The following is a 23645-nucleotide window of genomic DNA, read 5'->3' on the forward strand; positions in this document are numbered from 1 at the left end:
TGCTGAAGCTGTATTTGTCAGCATCAATGGTTGATATAAGACATATAGCCATGCAGATGTAAAACAACAGATGAACAGAGTACAAGTTTTCTATTAGTCTCATCCCAGGTTGTTTCTCGTGTTGCAATTATAACACACAAATCAAGCATTGAGGGAAGTATCATGGCAATTTTTTCTTCAAGAAGTTACTATGAAATACACATTTTTTTGTAACACAATGAAGACTTTTATTATAAAACTGTGGATGAATATGTATAGAAAATATCTTTATTACAAAACTGGCTATTACAAAATTGTCTAGAAAGATTCAAATAATGCATGGATTCCTTTACACATACTCAAGCATGTAAATGTATGACAATATATGACAATAACTAACAGAGGAAAACAAACAGGCAAACAAAACCACCCTAGAAGACAACAAATGCTAAGAATCTATATTATTTCAGAATATAAAAAAAAACTAATAATTCATGGATTTGTATATAAACCTTCACTCAAAACTGCATCATAGGAAAAATACACTAGTGGCCATAATAGTTAACATACAGTATTGTGTGTGCGGGGCAGTGACAAGTTTAAACTTTAGATATAGAAATATCTAAATATTGAATATTTAGACATTGAAATCTCCCCCCCAAAAAAAAAAACACCACACTCCTGGAAATATTTAGGTTCCTTATTTCCTGTGATGCTTTAAACATGCATTTTATATTACTCATCTGCTGAAGGAACTATCCTGTTAGGATAATCATCATTTTATAGTGGCAGAACCCATAGGATTCCAGTGATTCCATTAAAGGATAAGGCCTCTCATACAAGAAAAAAAAAATAAAAAAATAAAAAAATAAAAAAAAAGGACTAAGCAAGTTTCTTTACCCTTAAGCTGACTTCTTGAAGCTCTTCAACCCTGAGCTAACAGGACCAGAGCAGTCGTGATTGCTATCCCCCCAGATTTCCACTGTGATACCCACAAACTGGAGATGAGATGAGCTTTTTTCAGGCTAGCCTGCTGAACAACTTGCGTCTGTAATAGTTTCCCTGTGCACTAACAACCATATCTAACACTCCATAGCTCATGATCAAGCTCCATCCTGCACAGTCCCTCCACTGCACTAAGCCAGTGTATTTGTGTAGGTATATGAATGTGCAGACTATTTTTCTTTGCTTTTAGCATTGCCAAGTACAGCTGAATTAACCATGCTTTCCAATAAAACATTATAGGAGCTTTTGTTGTTACTGTTTCTGTTGTTTGAGGCATGTGTGTTGCAGTTTCTCCACCATTACCACAGGTTTTGGCTTTCCCAGTCAATGTATATTTTGTTCAGGAAAGGCAGCAGAAGGATTCTCATTTGTCAGTTTGCAAGCTGTATTAAAAAAAAAAGAATCTATATTGTGATCTTTTGCAGCACATAACATGTTTTTTGTTAAAAGTAATGAAGAATGATGGCATTTAATAAATCTCACATCATGAGAGCATAGAAATATGAGTATAAGCGAACACATGATTTTAAATGAGGTTCAAAGAAAAGTCTCATTACTCAGGAGACCCTTATGCCCATACCTTATCGCCTGTGAAACGCAATGGGGAGCTCCCGGCTGGGAATCAGTATTCCTGAATGGAGTGTTTCCACCGGCTTGTCATCCGTTGCCACTATTTGGTATTTGCGAATGATCTGAAACACAACCATTTCAGTTAGCATGTTTTAGCTTCCACATCGTCTGATGAGATGAAGTGTAGAACAATCACACGTTGTGTAAAAGATACCATGTGAGAGTATTTACCCAGCAAAGGGCCAAGTGAAGCTGCAGCTCTGCCAACCGACGTCCGATGCACATCCGCTTCCCAATGCCAAATGGGACATGAGAAAAGGGATTTATTGAGTTCTTCTGAAGCCAGCGCTCTGGTTTAAACTGAGTCCAGCCATTAAAGTATTCTTCATTGGAACCCAAGGCATGAGTATTTATCATTAGTACTGTCTACAAACAAAGCAATAGAGACAGTCTCAATTTAGAATTGGCTTAGAGCTACCAAGTGAATCAGCTCGTTAATGGAAAAAAAAAAGCAACAGTGAAGGCAAGGCAGTTTTCTCAGAAGAACTCATGCAATTCTCTGAAGATTAATCCAAACACAGGAAAGGTCATATCTTCTTCAGAAAATAATTGAAAATTTTGGAAAAAAAATCTTGAAATAGAGCACCAAAATATTTTTGGCTAAATAACAGTGCAGGCAGTGATGGTTTTCCCAATTATGGAAATTCTTGTCCTGACTTCCTCACTTAGGCCTGATGCCAAAACCCATCCTTTGGCAAAGTCATTCTGGGACTGAAATTTCCAACTAACTTCAATTGTTTACAGGATAGTTAACTGATAAAATATTTTAATAAGCTAAATTAATTGACTTACCCCTTTGGGTAGTACATAGTCTCCTAGAACCATTTCTTTGTCAATAGTGCGAGTGGTAAAAGGTACGGATGGTGTTAATCTACAGTGAAAGAAAAAAATGGGTCAGATTTCTAGCATTTTTTCTTCCTATATGTATATTAAACAATGCTAAACAACCCTAAACAATGAGGTGCACAAAGTTAGTACACACTAGCTGGTAAAACTTTGTGGTCATGTTGCTTTCTGCAAGTTATTTGAGAATTTTACCTCATGGATTCTTTCAGACATGCTTTTAGGTAAGGCATATTTTTCAAGTTCTCAGCACTTGGATTCTCATTAGCAGCCAAAATACTCTGTATTTCCTGAAGAAGCTTCTGCTGAACACGTGGATTGCGTGAAATGTTGTACAAAGCCCACAGTAAACTATTGGCTGTCTGAAACGAAACAAAAAGAAATGCAAGGTTTCCAATTAGTGACAGAAAAAAGAAGTTACCAGAAGTTCAAAGCCACATTCATAGCTGGCCACTGCCTTATGGTATTTTGTAAACCTAAGGGATTAGGAGCCATGCCAGTTGTTCTCTAGGAATTTAGGCCACCGAAGCAACTACAGCGTTACGTCACTCTCAGGTTTTGCGTTGGTTCAATTATGGAAGAAAGCAAGGACACTAACTTTAAAAACTCTCTACAAGGAAGTTGAATTTACCGTTTCAACTCCAGCAATCTGGAGCTCTGCGATGGCAGCATACAGCTCCTTCTTAGAAAGTTGTCCTCCAGAGTAGATGTCGCACAGGAAATCCTCCTGAGGGTTTGCAGAGTGTTTTTCCAGCCGACAGTCAATTGAGTGCTTGGCTGAGGAGGGAGTAGCAGGACGTAATTAATGAAATACAATACTAAAAATACTACAAAAATTAAAAAAAACATGGCTCACATGCAGGATTTTGAAAGAGGATACCAATGTATGCTCTTTTTTTCAAGAAAAGAGCATTGTATGTATGTATGCTCTTTTTTTCAAGAAAAGAGCATTGTGCTGAATAAATAATGGTGTTTTCATTTAGACAAATAACTCAGCCACAAAAACAAAAAACAAAGAAACAAAAACCAACAAAACAAAACACTATGAACAGAAAGAGTTCCTGTAAGCCACTGGGAATTCTCCATTCTAAAATTAGGAAAGGAAATCAGTGATGTGTGAAGTGACATACTTAGCAAACAGAAATACAAGTCTGTAAAATTTATTGACTTGGATTTTCAGAAGAGATCAAGGTGTTAATGAATCAAAGAACTTTTAGTACTTAATTTCCTGAGGGGAAGTGTAAGCTTTTCATTTACTATGGGAAGGAAACAATAGATGCCAAATGTTACGTACTTCTTGTATTTAAATACAGCAAACTAGATTTTACCCATCCTTTCTCATGAACATCCCAATTGTTAAACCCAGTTCCTACTTAAGGAACTATTCATACCAAGCAAAGGCAACAAACTTTTTTTTCTGAACAAAACAGGTTTAAGGAGTCTTTCTTAACAGCCATAGACTAAAGCAATAAAACAAGTGCATGTGTGGCTGGCACGACTAGAACTCCTGAAGTATCAACTACTTGAATACCTAAGAAAAATATACCCCTCAGCACTACAATCATCTGAGTGCCAAAGTCTTTCTTAATCTTTAGCTAGAGCTATCACTGTCAAAAATATTGACAATATAAGCTTGCTTCATATCTGGAGTTAGAGTAATTTCTGCAGCCTTGGAGGTTGATTCATTTTAAATAGACAGGAAATGTTATCAAAAAGCCAAACTATACCTTATGATTTAAATTGTTTTTGTTTTAAGACTCAGAATTCTTTTCCAGGTTGCTCAGAAAATCTGTTATTTCTTTAAGCACATTGTTACATGTAAAATTCTTGTTTCTCAACAGCAAGGTCCTCTTTCTAACTTGTATACCTTGCTTTAGAGACATTTATACAGTTTCCAGTGATTTATGACAGATTAAACTGGGCTCTGATTTTACTGGTTTCCAAATTTCTGGGGGTTCCCTGTGGACTGGGTATTGCCACACAACCAGCACTAAGTGCTAGTCAGGAGAAAGCAGTGCTCCTATGATTGGAATAGGTCTGTGGTTAGCTGCAGGAAAGGTGTCTTAATCTGAGCTGGAAGTAGCAATTAAGAGCAGTGTAGGGCAGTAACAAATATGAAAAAAGTTAATTCCAACAAGAGGGAAAGAAGAGAAGTCAAGGTTAAAGAACTAACCAGTTTTAAATATGTCATCCCATGCTTTAGTATGAGCTTGCCAGACTTTTGTGTTCAGACCCTTGTGAAGCTCCACGGGGGTCACCATCATCATTCCAAAAGTAGCCATCATCTGTGGTGAAGAAAGTTTTTGAAATCTTTAAAATCTCTTTGTAATCTGAACAAAATTAGACCGTAAAGAAGGAGGTAATTTTCACCAGGAAGTCAGAATCCTGGCAGATTTTCCACCCTGGACAGAAAAGATTGGATTCGTCCTACTTAAGACCATCTCCAGCTAACATTTAAGAACAGCTAGTACAGAATAAGAGGTTTCTGCAGTGGGTGATTCATCCCGTCTATTTTAGGCACCTGTTATAGAAATGGACAAGCCACCCTTTGGCAGTGCCTCTCTCCCTTGACAACAGATAGAGCTAAAAAACTAGGCTAGACCAGATGCCTCTCTTTTAGTTGGTTAAAATTAGGACAATAAGCATCAGAGGCCAAGTTGCAGCAAGATGCACAGCAGCAAATCTGCATAATCCCACACAACTCCAAGTCACCCAACAAACAGCAGCATTGCACAACAGGTGCCTTGGAGGGAAAGGAAAGTTAACCACCCAACCTGACTACTGTATTTCTGGGATTACCCTGTTGTCCACACAACAGTTATCCCCTACAGATTTAGGCACTTCATAAAAGGGACAGTCAGATGCTCAGCACTAGCTCTGCACATTCAAGTGTGGCATCAGGTGTACAAGGCTGCCAATACACATGTAGCACAGAAGCTTGAGTTTCTTTTTCCAGCTGACCCATTTAAACCAGTACCCCCACAGCAGTAGAAAAATCAGTACAGCCCCAGGTAAAGACTCGTCCATACCGTTTTTACAGCCTTGATGAAATTCAGACTTTCTTCTTCTACATCCCGCTGTAGGAGACCAAACCTCTTTCCATACAGCACCAGGCAGATACCTGTTGTTAAGCAATATTATTATTCACCCTTTCACTTGTATAATTTTGTTTCCACCATTTATTTTCAGGCAGTGGCTTTGGTTATCCTCCTGAAAAATGTTCTCTGTCCTGTGATAAACACCTCTGAGAACAGCACTCCAAAATACCTTCTGTACATTTGCCTCATTCCTGGGGCACTTTCCTCACAAATCAGATTCAGCACTGATCCTCTCACATGAGCAGCAGACCGTTCTGCCAAACAGGGCTGGCATATTTGGAAAATAAGCTATTAGTCAACCCTACTGACAAGAACCAAGTTGCAGGAAAAGAGGGTCTGACGAGCCCATCTAGTTCAGCATCTCCTAGTTCTTTCCACAGCCAGAAACCACTTGCTAACACTGGCAGCATCCCACAGCCCACCCGTTCCCACTTGCTTTTAAATATAGTATTTTTCTGAGCCGTCACTTCCTATTTTTCACTTTCCAAAAGCAGCCATCACCACTGACAGTGGAGAGGAGGGGAAAAATACCAACCAACCAAAACATCACACGCACTTTTAGGAACTCAGTACACAAGTTGCCCAATGAGCCAGCCACAAGCAGGCAGGTCTGGCAGAGCTCGCTCAGTTAAGCACTATGCCTGACCATCCTTCCTTGTAGGAATCATTGCTGCACCTTGTCCTGCCCTGTCATTCCTGGCAGGAGGCTTCTTAGAGAGCTCTGAAAGGTTTCTGAAGATGAAGGCTCCTGTCTTGGTAACTAATTCCAGTGCTTCTCAATCTCAATGCAAAACATTTTAATTAGGATTTTCCAACCCTTGTCTACAATGAAGACTTCCTCACTGTTATTGGATCCTTTCATTGATCTTGTGCTGCTGGCAGTTAACAAATATCAGACAGAAGCGGTCATGGGCTACCTTATCCCATTCTAGAGAAATGCACTGTGATTCCCCCGAGTTTTGGATTTAAGCCACTATTAGTGTTTGAATTTTCTTACAAGCCACATAGATAACTGGCCAGAATTGAAGAATTTGTATAACAGCTGATGATTTTTACATATATTAATGGTCCCCTGGCTTTTCTGCAACATAATTTCCATGATACTGTAGTTGATAGTTTGGAAATAATTAGCTTACAGTCATTACTAATTAGATTTCACTTGAAATGTCACTGCAGGTACAAAATGCATACTGTTCTCAGGCAAAAAAAAAGACTTACTTTCAAATGACCATTTGTTGAATTCCGAATATACATCTTCCATTTGTCCATTGTGGTTACAAACTTCATCTATTCTATACATGAAGTCCTCCAGGACCTTCAAGTAGTGGAGAGAAGAGAGAAGGGAAAAAAAAAAAGATAACACCAACTGATAAAAATCCTATTTAATTAACATTTGAACTGTGACTTAAATAGATAGCAATCTTGCATAAAATAGAAGTACTTATGTTTCCTGTTCCTTTAACAATATTGTTTCCCGCTGTGTTAATGTAGGTTTGGATTTTACACTACTGATGCTATTACTGTCTGTACTTCAGTGAACTGAGCTTTCCTCCGCAGGGACAAAATGCTTCAGTCTGACACTGGGATAATGCTGGAGCTTCACAATAAAAAAAAACGCTTAAGCTGTTTCTCACAGACGCCCCTCAAACTCAGTGAGGAACGTGGAGGTTAAAGAGGTGGGTGAGGTGTTCCCTGGCAGGAAGAACCCAAAAATTAAGAGGTAAAGGCAAAAAACCACTGAATGCATGAAAAGTAAGCAAAATCCCTGTTTGCAGGAGCCCATATCATTGTGGAATAATCTTTCTGCTCTGTGGAGGTAGTGAGTCTCAGCTACAGATTTGTGTGGTCTCACGTTTGGTCAGACCCGATAATCAGTTTGCACTCATTATTCCCTGGGGGATTTCAAAGCATTCACTCGTGATTTTATCGCTGTAGAGCAGATGAGCAGCTACCCAGGTGAACTGGGCCGCTTGGTCTGCTTTGTTTTTCCCTAAATTTCCAGGGCCATCGGGGGAGAGAAGGAATGTGTCAGTACCTCATTGATCGTGGTGTCCAGTTTCACAACTTCGCTGGGCTTCATTAATTTCTTCTGGAAGGCGCTTCTCACCCTCTGCCAGTCCTTTCCTTCCCTGGAAGGAAAAGGCTGAATTAAATTCCCTGGCTGAATTAAAAACAGCCAGGCTGAAAAGAGAGAGAGAGAATGCTTTTTTTTTTTTAAAAAAAAAAAAAAAAAAAGCAAGGCGGATTAGAAGACACCCCCGCAGCATGTGCAACAAGGCATCCCCGGCAGCACCTTCACCGCAGCCACAGGCAGCAGAGCCCTGGGGGGGTCCCGGTCCCTGCGGAGTTTTGGAGGGGGTCCCGGTTCCAGCCCGCCCCGTAGTGAGCCCCTCCGCCACTCACAGGATCAGCAGCCCGTAGCCCTCTTCGCGATAGTCCCGATAGGCTTTCCAGGGCTTGATCTCCAGGCGCTGGGGGCAGGCGCTCTCCCGGCGGTACAGGGCTTCCAGCAGGCAGGGGGCTGCGATGTGAACCGAGTCGAAAGCCCCCAGCTTCATGCGGAAAATCTTCCCGAAGCGCCTGTGGTACTCGGCCTGGGGGGAGCAGAAGAGACCATCACCCCCAAACCCCAAACACGGTGAGTGCGGGGCGCTCCCCAGACCCCCGCCGCAGCATCCCCATCCCCATCTCCCCCCATCCCCATCTCCCCCCATCCCCATCTCCCCCCATCCCTCCATCCTCCTCACCAGCGTCTCATGCTGCCTCTTGAGCCCCCCCTTCCAGAGGACGTCGGGCAGGCTGCCCATCAGGGGCCAGCTGGGGGGCCCGGGCAGGGCGGCCAAGGGGTGCCCGCGGCCCCGCAGGGCGCACAGGGAGGAGGCTGCCCGAGGCCTCCCGGCGGCGAGGCCGCAGGTGAGGGCGGGATACCGGAGGAGGATGCTGCGGGCTCCCATCGCGGCGGTGACAGCCTCCCCATCCGCCTCTATGTATTTATAGAGCGGCGGGGAGGCTCGCTGGACTTTCATCGGGGGCCAATGGGAGCCCTGGGTGGGGTGAGGTGGGGCCGGCTGCCGGGGCTCGGCCCGGCCCGGCCCGGGGAGGCTGCGGGGCAAGGGGTTCAAGCAGGGGTGAGGCGAGGCAGAGGGCGCCGAGCCAGCGCCGCCACCCGCGGGGGTCCCCGGGGGCTCTGCCGTGGTCCCCCGGGGGTCCCCGGCCCCGCGGTTCTGCGGGGAGCGCCGCAGGTAGCGGCCCCCGCCGCTTGGAGAAGCTGCCTGCTCGTCTCCTAAACCGGCTTCTGTCTCTGGCTCGGGGATTTGGGAACTTCTATTTATTTATTTATTTATTTATTTATTTTTCCTGGCGCAAAGTGGTCGGGGTGCATCTGCAGAAGGAGGAAGGGGGCTGTGGTGCTCGCACCGCAGCGCGCAGGTGACTGAACACTTCGGTTTTCCTTCAGATTCTGCGCTCTGAAATGATGGACTGAAAAGCGAAGGGACCAAGGAACATCAAGTTTTGGCAGTTGGGCTGCTTCTGCCCCATCTGGCTGACTAACCATCCACTTATGAAAAGGGCATGCGAGTGAATCACCTGAGAAGGCAAAATTCCCTTCACTGTTAGTGTTGGCAGCCCTTAAATTCTGACAAAAAAAAAAAAATCATTTATTGCCACAAGTCTCTTAACTGCAATCTCCACAGTAATCCTCGGACACAGCCAAAGGGTTTCAAGCTGAGTGAAGGCAGAAGAGGGGCTTGCACAAATAAAGCAGCCCAGGACATCTGTGTGCTCAGATCTCTGCCCTCTCCCTGCAAGAGAAGTCAGACAGGCTGTGGATCTTACTGCAAGACAGAGAGCTACCTGTAAGCCGGAGAATTTCCAGGAAAAAAAGGTATGCAACTGTGAGAACTCACTCTACTCCTGCCCCACGCTACCTTTTTCATCTTGTTCCAGTGGCATTTTGTGACTCAGCTCCTAATCCCTTTTGTTTAAGTGTCTGATGGCGAGATGTGGAGCGTGCAGATGGGTGTGTTAGACACAGGACAAGCAGAGAAATAGACAGAAGGTGGGCTTGGCACTGAATCTGAGACCCAGAAAGGCACATGTCTCAAAGTCAAATTAATAACAACTAAAAGACCAAAGTGGCAGTGATCAACACAGAGAAAAATGTACAAAAGCATGACATCTCACTGCAGAATGTTTCTCTGATTTTTCTACATCCTTCCCCTCCCAGTGATTTTCTTCTGTGGGATCATACCACATAGTCCACAAGGTCATAGCATTTCTAGGTGGGCTTTAAGATTAAAGCTGGTTCAAAGGTTTGCACATTTTTAGGGAAATATCCCAACCAGTTGTTATTTGTGATTTGTTTTCTTTGAACCAGCCACTGAAAGCACATCTTGCCTGCCCTTGTCAACTGAGTGCAGTTCAGACTTGGTTCAATGATAAGTTCTTCTGAGAAACCAGATGAGAAGAGACAATCTGTGTGCTCTGTGGACACCTGTCTATTTAAGAAATCCAAACGAACCCACGTGAAGGGTCACAGCTTAGTGCCTGTGAAATGATCTCTTTAGAAGTGTCTGGAATAGACAAGTCAAGACTAAACTGGGCACAGGTCAATTTTTCCATGTTCCTCACTGCTATGAGGAAGAAACCACCCTGTTAATACGAAATCTGTTCTATTAAGCTGTTTTAAAATTACTGAATGGAAAAGGTTTTATTTAACTTCTGTGGTCGTGGTGTAACTCTCTGGCAGGGAAGCTAGTGTATCTGCAGCTCAGTTAGGCCTGGAGCTGAGAGAGCTAATGATTGCCTCAATTTCTGGTAAAGTGCAGTTCTAAGGGCATTTGCAGCCTTCGCTTCTTCCTCCCCTCCCTTTTAAAAGATCTCAAAAACAAACCTTTAATTTTCAGTGAGATATTTCATGTGACCTTTAGAACGCATCAAGGGTACTTTTAACAGTAAATCAACACCAGTTAGCAAGGTTCTTGAGATGAATTTTGGGGCCATATCCTCACAGCGTGAGGTGACCCCACTGAAGTATCTGTAACAGTGAGGATGTCACCATGTTCCACAGATGTCTACCCAATATTTGCTAATAATTCTAATAGCTAGAGCCAACTGTGAATGAAAAGCTCCCTTCCATTCTACAGTGCGGCAAGGAGTATTTCTAGGTCAAAGAGCAGAAAATATCTGAAGATCAAAACTAAATAGCTTGTGATACATATTCTTCCATGCTTCTCTTCTGCTATGGTTAAAAAAAAGAAAAAAAAAGGTGGGGGGGGAATTTGATTTCTAAAGTGCCAGATGTCAGGAGAGAATGTTCCTTGAAAAATGATCTGCCAGTGTGATGCTTCTGTAGAGAACCTGACATGGACCTTTGTAGAGGTACAGAAAGGCTATATGTTTTTTGGCACTTAAAATATTTAATTGGTACCCGAAGTCCAATTTTTAGAGCCGCTTCCAAAGCAGAAGTAATTGCTAGTCCTTCCTTTTGGGAAACAACAGTAAAATATTCTTTAAATGTAGCTTGGAATTCCCATCAAGTTAAGAATTTCTCACCGGGATGTAGAGACTGAGGTGTGATCGCAAATCTCATGGAAACAAAACAGCTTGACTTCAAACACATTGTAAAACACGTCAAAAGCATGGAGCTAGTGCAAAGCGAACCGACTGCTCTTCATTTAGTACATTTCAAATATACTAAATATCACCAAAATAATCTGTTAGTGTCCAAGAGCTGTGGATTGGTACTGGATCTTTTTCCTTAATACCTGTAATTCCTGTTGGTTTGTTTTGTGATATATTACACAATTCCTGTCTCCTGACCTCTACTCTTTTTCCTTGTCGGAATAAGTTTTTTGCTATTTTGACCATAAAAATGCTTCCAAACTCTCCTGTGCTTTTTAAAATGCTACAATTTAAGTGTCATAAGAGAATAGGTGGACTACAAAGGGAGAATCTCTGTCATAGGGAAGGTATTTCACAATGCTGGGGAAGATAAGTTGATTGCAACTTGTAAACTCTAGTGGAAACACAGTGTTGTTATTCTAGTTTTTTTGCTCATGTTTGTTTATACACTTCTAAATCTGTGCCTCTTTCCAGCTGAGGATCTTAGAGTTTTGTAAATACTGATGAATTTAACCTCAGCTTAGGAAATGGGAAAGTACAGTAATTCCCATTCTACAGAAGAGAAACTGAAATGAAATAGAAAATCAAGACCTCAAATTTACTATATAGATTCTCAGTGTAAAATGAAAGCAAAAGAAACTTATATTTTTTGCTCAAATGTAGTTTTATAACACTAAAGTCTTCTAATTTCATTGCATTGTAGATGATTACACCTACAAGAGGACAGTAGCAGCGTGGAAAAACAGGTCTGCCAAGCAAACTGAGAACAAGATAATCCTCAGAGAGGGATCCAGAAAAGGAGATGAATAGCTCAAACTCCACAAGCCAAGGAATCTTCTAGCTGGCCATGACCTGTTTGAAGTATCTACCTCTGCAATAAATGTTGCGACATTCAACTATGGAAGGAGTCTCTAATTAGTAAGTACACGGTTCAAGAAAATTAAGAGATTTATTGGCTTAAATTAAGCACAGTTAATGTTTACTTTACCAAAAAATAAGCTTATTGAAACTCAAGAAATTGAGGCCCATGGCAAGATGTTCTGATAGTCAGCTTGGAAATACTCAGGACATAATTGGATTTTCCCTTTTCTTTTGATAACTAGAACCACTCTCTGGTTTTCATTTTCTTGTCTCTTTTAGCAATTTTGTCCTCCTTGAGCAGGGAGAAGAGTTGTTGTAGCAAAGGATTTATGCATTAGGATGCTGTGAGGATCAGTTGATGCCCCAGACTGAATTTTTCTCTTTGGACAGAGCTGGCAGAAGTCTAGAAGTTTTCTTCACCTTCTACACAGCCCTGTAGAGAGACACATCCAGTTTAAGAAGCAGTAGAATTCAGCGATCTGTCAGAACATTTCATTTTTCAGATCATATGGTTCATGTTGAAGAAGTAGGAATTTCACTAGTGGATATTGTGCCAGGGAAGTTGATACTGGAAATCCTGGTTTCTCTTTACTAGTCTTCAACACCCCCAGGGGGACAATGAAGGAATCCAGTGTGAACTGAACCCCTCAGGACAGCTCAGAACTTCCAGAGCAATAACTGCTGGTGGATTCCTTCATACCACACTAGTTTAAGACAAGTCCTGCTGTTTCTCTCAGTCTTGTTTCTCCCAGATGTCCATAACCCATCTTTCTCTTGTTGACTCCCATCCTATCCTCCATTCTGATATTATTGACAGTCTTAATGCATCTCCCTATATTTCATATTTGTTCGAGTGAGTATAATTTTTTTTTTTTTTTTTCCTTGCAAAAGAATGATGTGTATTTATGGCTCTGAAAATAACAGTGTCAATTTATTGCTGATGTTATCAGCATAGCATGATGTTATGCATAGAACAACTTAGAGGACAGAAAAAGGTATAATGTAAATAGTATTCTCCTTACCACTGAAACAGAGTGACTTATCCTCTTTCATGCTTCCTAATGATCCGTGACACGTAAGCACTGTGCACTTAGGTTTAGTCTATACTGTAATATTTCACTTTAGCAGTATCAGCAAAAGCCTATAGATTATACAGAGATTATACAGATTTCACAAATTACCATTTTATCCCCCTGTGGTGGTGTTAGTGACTCTAGGTGATGTATCTGAGAAATCAGGCTAACTTGCATCCACTTGAGGTTAGACCTGCAGAGAGTCCTGTGTAAATACACAGTATCTAGATGGAGATTTATGAATAGATCTTCCAGCTACAGAGGGCCCTGGGAAGTATTAGGAGAGATTGTGAAAGATACTGCCTAAAGTCTACAGAAGCATTTGGGTGGTCAAGTTTTGCCCAAGATTCAGGCCAAAATAATCAGTTAAATTGTGCCACTTCACGTGGAGATGTGGAGTGTCAGATCTGTATACTGCTCAAAATGTAGATCCTCAGGCATCCCCAACTCAAAAGGCACCTAAATTCTATAAGTATTTAAGTTTCCAATTGCAAGAATCCCTAACAGCTTGCATGGTTGATGAGATGAATGTAAGCAGCTATCTGCATCCTGAGACAGTAATTCTTGGTGATTTCTCCCCATTGGGAAATTAATTTTAGCTCTGCTTCCAGAAACAGTGTACTTAAGAGCAATCATGTATATTTGTACTTAATTTTTATGTGCATTTGTACATGTGATTGCACAAGCGAGGGTGTATTTAACCTTTTGCTAATAAATTTTACAGGTGTGTGTTGTGCTGTTGGCTTGTTCACATGCAGTTAGCATGGGCAAAGTAGCACTTGTGCTGTGGTACTGAAAAGCTATGAAAATAATTTCAGTTCCAGTGGTCCTGATTCTACAATGTAAGTAAGTGATCCAAAACTGTTTGCCAAAAACATGGAAAGCTTTCAAAAGCAGGAAATATTGAGGATCCCAAGTATCCCTTTATTTCAAACAACACTTGAAATCTAAAATAATGATCTATATTTATGAACTGAAGCTTTTAGTTGCTGTGTCACAGTCTTAACTGCCTGGAAAAAATATGTTATATGACTTCTTGAGAGAATTTGCTGAGTTGATTATACAAACACTTGAATCAAATACAAACTCATGCAATTTACTGGATTTGTTGATTAAGCCTGTAACATTTGCACAGATTACTCTGTTTTACTTTCAGTCCAATGCATGTGTTTCTGCTGGAATAAACCTGACATCATATCAAGTCTTTTGAAAGCAAAGTCTTACTACTCGCTAAGACTTTGAAGGCTCTATTTCTGATTTTCAAGTTTCTATTTCTATGATATGCTACTAGACAGTTTGACACAGAAAAGTATTGTTCCTGCACATTAAACTCGTTTTATTTAAATATACATATCTATTTAATTATTTATATTGTTCCTGAACTGTCATGTTATAGAATTTCATAAAGCATAATTATGTTAATATATACTGTCATGTTAATTTTGCTTTATGTATATTTCTAGAATTAGAGTTGCATAAATAACAATATCTGGTCTCTAAATTCCCCTGAAATACCAAGATAATAGGTGGTGCTCTCATGAGGTTAACATTTTGAACTCTTGTCAAAATACAGGAATGGTTTAGGAGGTTGTGTCAGTGACTACATCAGTGTTATCTCTCCTCTGAGCCAGTTCTGAACTCAAAGTCCCAACCTGCTATTAGCAGCTTTTGTGTTTGCTGCTAATGCCTTCTGAATGATATACAAAATGGTGGTTATTTGTAAGTCTTCAGAGGGGAGGAGTGCCAGTTATTGGTGCCATAATCATCTTGCCCAGGATTACAGTTTCGTAATAATATCTGCTCACTAAATTTAAAAAAAAAATGGTGAATATAATGGAGTTTTTACATATATATATATATTTACCAACTATTATGGAGCACTGCTTTGTTTCATCTGGGTGAACAATCTGGGGCAACAATCCTTGCCTGTGTCCTTTAGAGTATTTTCTGATGAAAGACCTGACAGATATGTAAAAGATACTATTAATCCAGCAGTACATCTCTAAGATCACAAAGAAAAGAGTTTGAACTTTAACAAGTGAATTGGTGTGAGCTGAGTGCATTTTGCTTCCTTTGTCTTTATTAGAGCCACAAGAAAATATGAAATCTCTATCTCCCTTTACCATTAGTCAACCAAAAGGCACTTGGGCTATGCTTCGCTGAACTCAATACCCTCTGGGCCACATCCTGGTTACTCTTATTCATTGCTTTTGCAGGGATTAGAGCAGACTGCATCTGCTCATCAGATAAAGCCTTTGCCTGAAATCCTGCTGTTTATTTCAGTTCAAATGCCTGGCCACAGTCCTCTGTAGGGAAGAGTCAAGTTTCCTCATGTGTATGACTACTGAATGCAACTATTGCCCTTGGGAAAACACTTAATGTATTTATTGCTGTCTTTGGTAAAGTATCAGATGAGGACATCCGATATTAGGAAAATTCTTCTCCAAAACTCCACTGTAATTCTGCCAAAAAAAAAAAAAAAAAAAAAAAAGAAATTGTGCAGATTAAAAAATAATGAATATCAATACAGACTGGATATACTACTGATAGATCTGAGTTTAGAGCCATTCTCCAGATTCAGTGACAAATACATTTATAATATGGTAAGAAAAAGAATCCTGAAGTGTCATGGTTAAGAAGGGAACTGGACTTTATTCCTTCTTATGTGTGTTCCTCCAAGAAACATAGTGACCATTGAAACTGGCACTGACAGTACTGCCCTTAAAACGGTTTTTACCTGTACAGCTGTACATGAAGACCTAATTTCAGATACTTTGTGAGCAGTCCTTATTGGAGATGAACCATAGAATTTAAACAACTAAACAAACAAGACTGATGTCTCAGCGGTAGGACCTGCATAGACATGAGCGACTTCCAGCACGGGCCACTAAAAGTACCTGGTAAACTGAGAGATGTTCCATGATTAGAAACATTTTTGGAATGGGATAGATTATGGACTAAGAGAAATACATAGCCAATATTTTGGACCCTGGTATATTCCCCGTTGATATCAAGATGCCAAGTAGCGGTGAGGAAGGCAGGGTTGCAGAGATAACTCTCTATCAGCCATATACCTTTTATTTTAAACCACCATGTGGCAACAACTGTTCTGCTGAGCCAGAATTATGAGATTATAAAGTGCCATGTTTACTGCATGGTACATGTCCTACATGTCCTTCCCATGTAGGTGGAATAAGGTCTTCTACTGAGCTTCACCAGAAAGGGATTTCCCAGCAAAGGGGAATCTCTGGCTTCTATCTCTGGCAGAAAGAGCCAGCAGAAACTCCCCTCAGTTTAATGGGTCCAGCTGATGCTGCGGAAACTCTCTACAAAGCACTACAATGAGGGCAAAGAGAAATATCCTTTACAGAAGGTGAAGCTCTATTTCCCTTTATTTATACTGGCCCCTTTATTTATAATGACCCAATTAAAATAGTACAACTTTGTGTGGCTTTTGCTAGTAGTGATTCATTTTATAAAGGCTAAATCTATACAAACCAACCGTTTAATCTTTATTGTGTTTTCTCATATCTAATACATCTTGTATTAACAAACATTGTTGATGTGTGGGTGTTTCAAGATGCTCAAACACAGAGAAGAGCTCTTCAGGGAAACTTCAGGAAAAAGGGTAAAGAGTTTGGGAATTCAAAACAATTCAATTAGGCAGCAAAGATCATGGGAAGACTCTATTCCACTGAGCCATATTGCAGAAGGCTACAGCAAGTAACATGAAGGGGAAACATGAAAAAGAACTCCAGAGAGGACGTAAGATGACACGTGTGGAGGTTATAAACCATAGAAGGCATCCCACCAAAGTGCAAGGTGAAGCTAACTGTGCTCACAACAACAATGAAGACCAGCACAAGAAAGGACAAGTACTTTTATGCAACTGAAAGAGAAATGAGGTCACAAGGTTCAATGAGTTTATCTTACTCCACCACTAGATGTTTGCACTCGTGCACTGTTTTCACTTTTATTTACATAAGAAAGGTCTACAGTAAGTTACTCTTGGCAACATGCTCACACCACAAATCTTGCCTGAGCATGTGGGAGAAAAAGATTTATTTTCAAAGCCTTCAAGTCATCAGATTCTTATGAAATCCACTCCTTTTCTCTTGAAGGAAATTACATTGGCTTGGACCTAACGTGCATTATTCACTTCATCCACCCGTGGAAATAACCATGGTTTAGATTACATCCTTTCATAGTAGGATCTTTAAAAAGAGAGAAGATATCTGACTTAGGGAAGAGTAGAATGGCCAGAGAGATGAAAGTTTATTCTTTGAGAAAAAGAGAGATGTATGAATTAGGATTATGTTTTCACATAAGATAAATTATTGTTAACATAGTTCTCCAGGCAGAAATTTTGTGATTAATTGTTCTTCTTCAGTGGGAAACAAGTCAAAATTATGCACCAAAAAAAATTACAAAAGTCAGCTTGAAGGCCCCTCAAAATACTTTTTTGTTTGTTTGTCTGTTTTCAAATAGTCTGCAACAGGAGTTTTGAAAGGAACGATAATTCTGAACTGACAACTTTTTAACTAAGTATTCAAAAGAGATTATTTTGATAGCACTGAAAGTTTTTCCCTCAGCTGATTTTTAAGCTAGAAGCCTACTGCACTCTTTCCCACAAGGAGTACTGACCTTACATTTACTCAGCAAAAAGCGGTTACTGAAATAGAGGTCTCAAACCAGCTCTACTCTAGCATGAAGCTGAACACTGGTGGTGTCAGCTCATGGTAAAGTAGGAACCCAAACTTTCCATTCTTGCATGCTGTCAGTAGGGTTGCTATACTATTCCCACCTCTGATGGACAAAGCCAAAGCTGAAGGAGAACGGTGTTAGTATATGTGCTAAGACTTGAATGGAGCATGCCATATTTCAATTCTTCATAATAAGGCCCAATTGCAGGAAATTGTGTTCATCCTTATGGCCCCCAGCACAAGAAAGACATGGACCTGTTAGAGCAGGTCCAGAGGAGGGCCATGAGGAGTATCAGAGGGCTGGAGTACTTCTATGAAGACAGGCTGAGGGAATTGGTGTTGTTCAGCCTGGAGAAGAGAAGGCTCTGGGGAGACATTACAGAGGCCTTCCAGTACCTAAAGGGGGCCTACGGGACAGTTGTGGAGAGAATCTTTATCAGAAAGCCCCAGCTAGCAAAAGATGTCTCTGCCCATGGCAGGGGGATCAGAATTGGGTGATCTTTAAGGTCCCTTCCAACCCAAACCATTCTATGTTTCTATAAAATATACACCCATTTTTCTGTTGGGCATTGTCTTCCATTGCTCTTCATTGATCTCATTTTGAATGGACTTTTAAGAGCTGTTGGGGAGCAAGGATTCTCCTGTAGGACTGGATTCTTCCTCAGCAATGGGTTCTAATAAAATCAAATGATAGCACCCTGTTCCACTGACTGTTCCTATATTTCTCATTAAAACAACCATTGGATAACATATATCTTGAGTTGTTTATAATTCAGGAACTACAAAGGAAGTAGAAGATGTGAATTTGGATGCCACCAGGCAACAGTGAAGTGTACACCAGTCTCCCTTATCAGGGATAAGTGTTCTAAGAACAAGACTTGCGTGCAATCAGGCTATTATGCGTTTTAAAGCATAGCTTGAGAAAGAAAGGTTGTAGATTTTGCCTTTAGGAAATGGTTTTGATCTTTGGACTCCAAACTGATGGAGGCAATTCTCAGCAGCTCTGAGAAAAGATTCAGCAGTTTTGGCTGCCTGGGACTGAATGTGCTGACCTCAGACATCTCCTTGCTCACAACGTCATCTGGCTTTCTTTGTGAAGCTTCAAATTCTCCCCAGAAATTGCTCAGAGAGCCATAGACTCTAACCCAGATTTCTGAAGTCCTTTCTAAAGCCAGGCACCTTAAAAGCACCCCTTTCAGGGCCTCGACTCTCTGTACCCAGGTGCTTTCTTTGTATCTGTCTCTATTGGATTTCAACTGCAACTCACAGGAGCACATAGCAGAAACATGAATCACAGCAAAACACCTGAAGATATTTTTAAAGACCTTTCTGAATCTCACACTGCAGGATTGTTGCCTTCCACACCTGACAACAGTGTTATCACTCAGAAATCTCTGTAGCTGATGCGTATTTAAATTTCTGAAGCCTCAGGTACCTGGGTACCAGAGATACTGATCTTTTTTTTTTTTTTTTTTTTTTTTTTTTCCAGAAAGGCGTTTTCAGACTGAAGCAGGGCCAATCACTGAGCCTCAGCGAGTCTTGTCTGAGCCACTCAGCCACTGTTTCCAATACCAGAGGTTATGACAGCCTCCATCACTGCAAATTCTTTAAAAGATCTTGTCAGCGTGGAGCTCTTGCTCTGGATAACAACCACATGCACCCATTCACCAGGGCTTCAGGCTTTGGATCACGGGCCTCCCTTGTACCGGCTGCAGCTGAGGATCATGAACGTGCTGGTGCCAGCACTCTCCCCCGCAGTTGTGAAATGTTATGATGATCCCATTTTTTTTGTTTCGTAGCTGCGAGAGAAGCTAAATAAACTCAAGCATGCGGAGGCAATTATACAGTGTAAACGCCAGTTTCTGTTTAGAAACAGCCAACGAGCCAGTTCAGATTAAAAATAAATATATATATATATATTTATTGTTGCTTAAAAAGTCCCTCTTCGAAGACATGAACTCGAAGGCCTTTTCCAGCAAGGGGCTGGCTGCGGGGAGCAGGCCGGCGGCCCCCGGCGCCATCTCCCGGCTCCCCCTGGCGGCAGCGCCGTGGCCAGGTCCCGGCCCCGGCCTTGGTTTCTCGCCAGCTCCCCTCGCCGTGCTGCGGGACGTACCAAGTACCGCGTGGAGGGAGGATTGAGCGTTGCCGTGCCCTCTCTGCGGGCAGCCGGCTGGCTTTGAGGGCTGTAGAGGAGGGTGTGAAGCCCTCAGCTCCGTTGTTTCGCCGCTGTCGGGAGGTTTTTTCGTTTTTCCTCGCTTTGCCGGCCGCCGCGCCTCTCCTCTGCGGGAAGGGTGAGTGGTGCAGCCCTCCAAGATGGCCGCCACCATGAAGAAGGCGGTGAGTGGGGTAGGGCTGTGTGGGGTCCGCTCCTGGCCTCTCCGCGGCCTCCCGGGGGGCACCGGCCCCGGCTCGGGGCTGTGGTGGCCGGGGGGCTCTGCCCCGGGCATGGCGGGGCTGGCAGGCTCGGCCTAGGCCCTGCCGGCTGCTGGGGGCCCGGCGTTGTTAGCGCAGCGCTGTGGGAGTCGTCAGTCGTGGTGTTGAACGTGCAGGTGTGGATCTGGTTACACGGGTTGGAGCTTGTGCTGGTGCGGGGCGTTGTGAAGTGGTAACAGGCTTCATCCCCTGTAAATGGGGGTGACCCTACTGGTACCGTTTCTGTGGGCCGAGAGCCTGCGTGAGGCCCGGTTCTGTGGGTGTGAACTCTCCCATAGCCAGCTTCCATGGCTTTGAAGTCTCCCATAGCAGCTCACAGCTAACTAATTAACATAAAATGATTTTGCTGGCAGATTTAGACGGATATTCTACGCTGTATATGGGAGTGGCCTTGGAGAAATGTGTGTAGTTCAGCTCTCTGAGCTGTCAGGGTCACAGCCTTTAGCATTACGATGCTGTGGATAGCTGGGGATTGAATCGCGTGTAGCTATTAGCTCTGTGGCTAAATGTGAGTGTTGCTGATGTCCTTGTGGAGGCCTTTTAATGAATCGTGTATAAGTAAAATGTAGTAGCTGTAAGATTTAGTTTTCATAAACTTTGTAGAAACAATCTTGTGGTAAGACTAAATTTAATGTAAGAAATGAAGTCTTCATTTAGACCTAATCTTTGCAGGCTGCTGAAGATGTCAATGTTACTTTTGAAGATCAACAGAAAATAAACAAGTTTGCAAGAAATACTAGCAGGATCACAGAGCTGAAAGAAGAAATAGAAGTTAAAAAGGTATATTTGCTTTAAAATTAGAAATAAGAAATTAACATTTTTTATTCTACTATGTTTTCTGTTTTCTAGCAAAATTAAAAAAACAAATCCTTTATGACTGCGTATCAGATACAAGTGAAATTTGTTTGCTTTATCTCTCTTTTCTTGATGGTTAATTTTTCTATTAATGAGAGTTAATGAGTGTTAACTATTGCCACAACTCCATTGAATTTAATATTTATTCTAAATTACATCTCTAGAATTACTTTATTAAATGTACTGGCAGGTGGGATTTTTGTCCAAAGTGCAGATTCACCAAGTTCAACTGATAGCACGACAGTGCATCTGTTCAAATAACTTCTGTAGGACAACGTGATCACCTTTCTCCTGTCTTGACAAATAGAAACAACTTCAGAATTTGGAAGATGCCTGTGATGATATCATGATGCTTGATGATGGTGATTCACTTCTGATACCGTACCAAATTGGAGATGTCTTCATTAGCCATTCCCAAGAAGAGACACAAGAGATGCTGGAGGAGGCAAAGGTTTGTCAGCACAAAAGGGACGTTCTTTACTGTAGTGGCCACTGTAGCGTGGTAAACACTGCAAGGGGGTGTTCATCCCTTGAACAGCTTTTACTTCTTAAATATGATATCATGTAATACCACATGTTATTTTCCTTCCAAATCTGGAGCCTGTTAAATCAGCAGCAAGATTCAACAAAGAAATCTTTTGATAATTTAGCTTTGTGTCCTTTCTCGCTCTTGACAAGCAGTCTGTTTAGGTCAGGGATAACTGAGCTGAGTTTTCTTTTTGTTTTTTTTTTTTTTTAATGTCTGGTTTGTTGATGTCCTGTAATTGTTCATCAATACCCAAATGCCATGATCCAATTACATCCCAGAGCAACTACTAATAACTGATTATAGTTACTGATAAATAGATACAAATTTGCATCTTCCAACACAAAGTTCTGTCTGGTATCTAGTCTATAAATCTTGTGTAACTTAGAATCTCTTTCTTGAAACGTTCTATGAACTTATTATCATAGTTCGCCTGTACAGTTCTTAAAATATGATATATTCATGTTTGATATATGATTTTGGGAAGGGGGACAGGCACAGACAGTAATTCATAACTGGACTGTCAGTATACCAAATCATGTTAAGTTTTGTTTGCCTCTCTAGTAAGGCTTACAGTGTGTCTTGACAAAAAGTTGGTAAAGAGGTACCTTTTAATCATTTATATGTTGCTGACAAATATGATTTTTGTTTGCTTTATATAAGAAGATGATTTTTTTTTCTTTTTCAGAAAAGTTTACAAGAAGAAATTGAAGCATTAGAATCTCGAGTGGAATCAATTCAGAGAGTGTTATCTGACCTGAAAGTTCAGCTCTATGCAAAGTTTGGAAATAACATAAATCTTGAGGCTGAGGACAGTTAAAGGTTCTTTAACTATATCATAAACCTTTTCCTTGTTTTAGTAAATATTTTGATAGCTCTTCTCTTCCAATAGCATTTTTAAAAATTCCACTTTTTTTTTAACTTTCCTGGGTTGGATTCCACCTATTTAATGAGAGCTTTCATATTTTGGTTATTGCAGTTATTTATTTGTTCAGGAAAGCATTAGCTTCATGCTGTTGATAAAGCACCAAGATTGGAATATATGCATTGTTTATTAAAGTAATAAAGTCAGGCACATATTGTAGTTTCCTTCGTCTTGTTTTCAACTCATGAAAATACTTGAAAAATATAAAAACAATAGAAATGGGTAATTGTTGATTTGCACTGTATTGACAGTTTGTTAGAAGTTTCTCTGTAATATTTAGGGCATGATTTCAAATTCAGCTGTGATGCTGTTTAACCTAGTCTGAGCAGCTCTCCTGGAAATACTAAATCTATCCTTTGTCTTTAAATCTTAGCTGAAATGTTTTGTGGCCAAAGAATAAACTGGATAAGGGAATCAACCCCAGCCCTGGGCTGTTTTGTTTTTCCAAGAGAGATCAGTGCCTCGGTCATTTCACAGACAGCTGCATAAACCCTATTAGCTCACTGCACAACGTCACAAGTTGAGAGGGGAGGAAGGGAGGGCTCTTTAAAGCTCGCGTTGGTATTGAAGAAATACTTTTGGAACCACAGTCTTATTCAGTCATTTACTACTGTATATTTGCGAACAACAAAAGATGTAAGTCAGAATGGTGAGTCTTAACCTCTTTAAATTTTCCTCAACAATCATTTCTAAATCCATGTTTATATACCGAATTAGTGCTGGAATTGTTCATAGATGCTGTTGCTATGTCAGCACCAATCTCTGGAATTATGCCTCCATCACTGTGTGGAGTTGAATGTAATCTTTAAATGCCTTAAATTGTTGACTTCTTACATTCTTTAAAAATTACTCACTGTAATTGTCTCACTGTAATTCTGCTTATGGTCTTTTGTCCACTTAATATATTGTTCCATGTAAATTTCTGTTCGTTATGACTTTGTTTTTAACAATTAACTTTTAGCATATTTAAATAATCTTTTAATCTATTCTACAAAACACTGTGGACAGAGAAAATTCAGGTGGCCAAATATTAATCTACTATTATTCTTTTTAATATAAAGGCTCAGAGTATGAGGTGTATTTTTATAA

At 40.9% G+C, this 23645-nt stretch overlaps 2 protein-coding genes and 1 long non-coding RNA gene across 4 annotated transcripts; 2 read left to right on the forward strand and 1 right to left on the reverse strand.

Annotated features, from left to right (window-relative positions):
* Positions 1-204: 204 nt before the first annotated feature.
* Positions 205-8529, reverse strand: LOC121079084 (1,25-dihydroxyvitamin D(3) 24-hydroxylase, mitochondrial). Its single transcript, XM_040575948.1, has 12 exons — positions 8303-8529; positions 7959-8149; positions 7591-7684; positions 6774-6870; positions 5487-5578; positions 4631-4742; positions 3089-3234; positions 2653-2819; positions 2407-2485; positions 1786-1980; positions 1565-1676; positions 205-1367 (listed from the first exon to the last, which is right to left on the reverse strand). Exons 1-11 carry the CDS (start codon positions 8507-8509, stop codon positions 1566-1568), a joined length of 1491 nt encoding a protein of 496 aa, XP_040431882.1. The 5' UTR covers positions 8510-8529; the 3' UTR covers positions 205-1367; position 1565.
* Positions 7964-19693, forward strand: LOC121079087. Of its 2 annotated transcripts, XR_005824863.1 has the most exons (5): positions 7964-8193; positions 9013-9441; positions 11884-12098; positions 13839-13960; positions 19307-19693. It is a non-coding gene; the product is annotated as an uncharacterized LOC121079087 (long non-coding RNA). The 2 variants fall into 2 exon arrangements; XR_005824864.1 differs by lacking the exon at positions 13839-13960.
* A 130-nt stretch (positions 19694-19823) lies between these two features.
* On the forward strand, positions 19824-22708 carry PFDN4 (prefoldin subunit 4). The gene is made up of 4 exons (XM_040575949.1): positions 19824-20154; positions 20923-21030; positions 21413-21556; positions 22320-22708. Exons 1-4 carry the CDS (start codon positions 20131-20133, stop codon positions 22449-22451), a joined length of 408 nt encoding a protein of 135 aa, XP_040431883.1. The 5' UTR covers positions 19824-20130; the 3' UTR covers positions 22452-22708.
* The last annotated feature ends 937 nt before the right edge of the window (positions 22709-23645 follow it).

This window comes from Cygnus olor, chromosome 16 (assembly GCF_009769625.2).
Source record: "Cygnus olor isolate bCygOlo1 chromosome 16, bCygOlo1.pri.v2, whole genome shotgun sequence".
Classification (NCBI taxonomy): Eukaryota; Metazoa; Chordata; class Aves; order Anseriformes; family Anatidae; genus Cygnus; species Cygnus olor.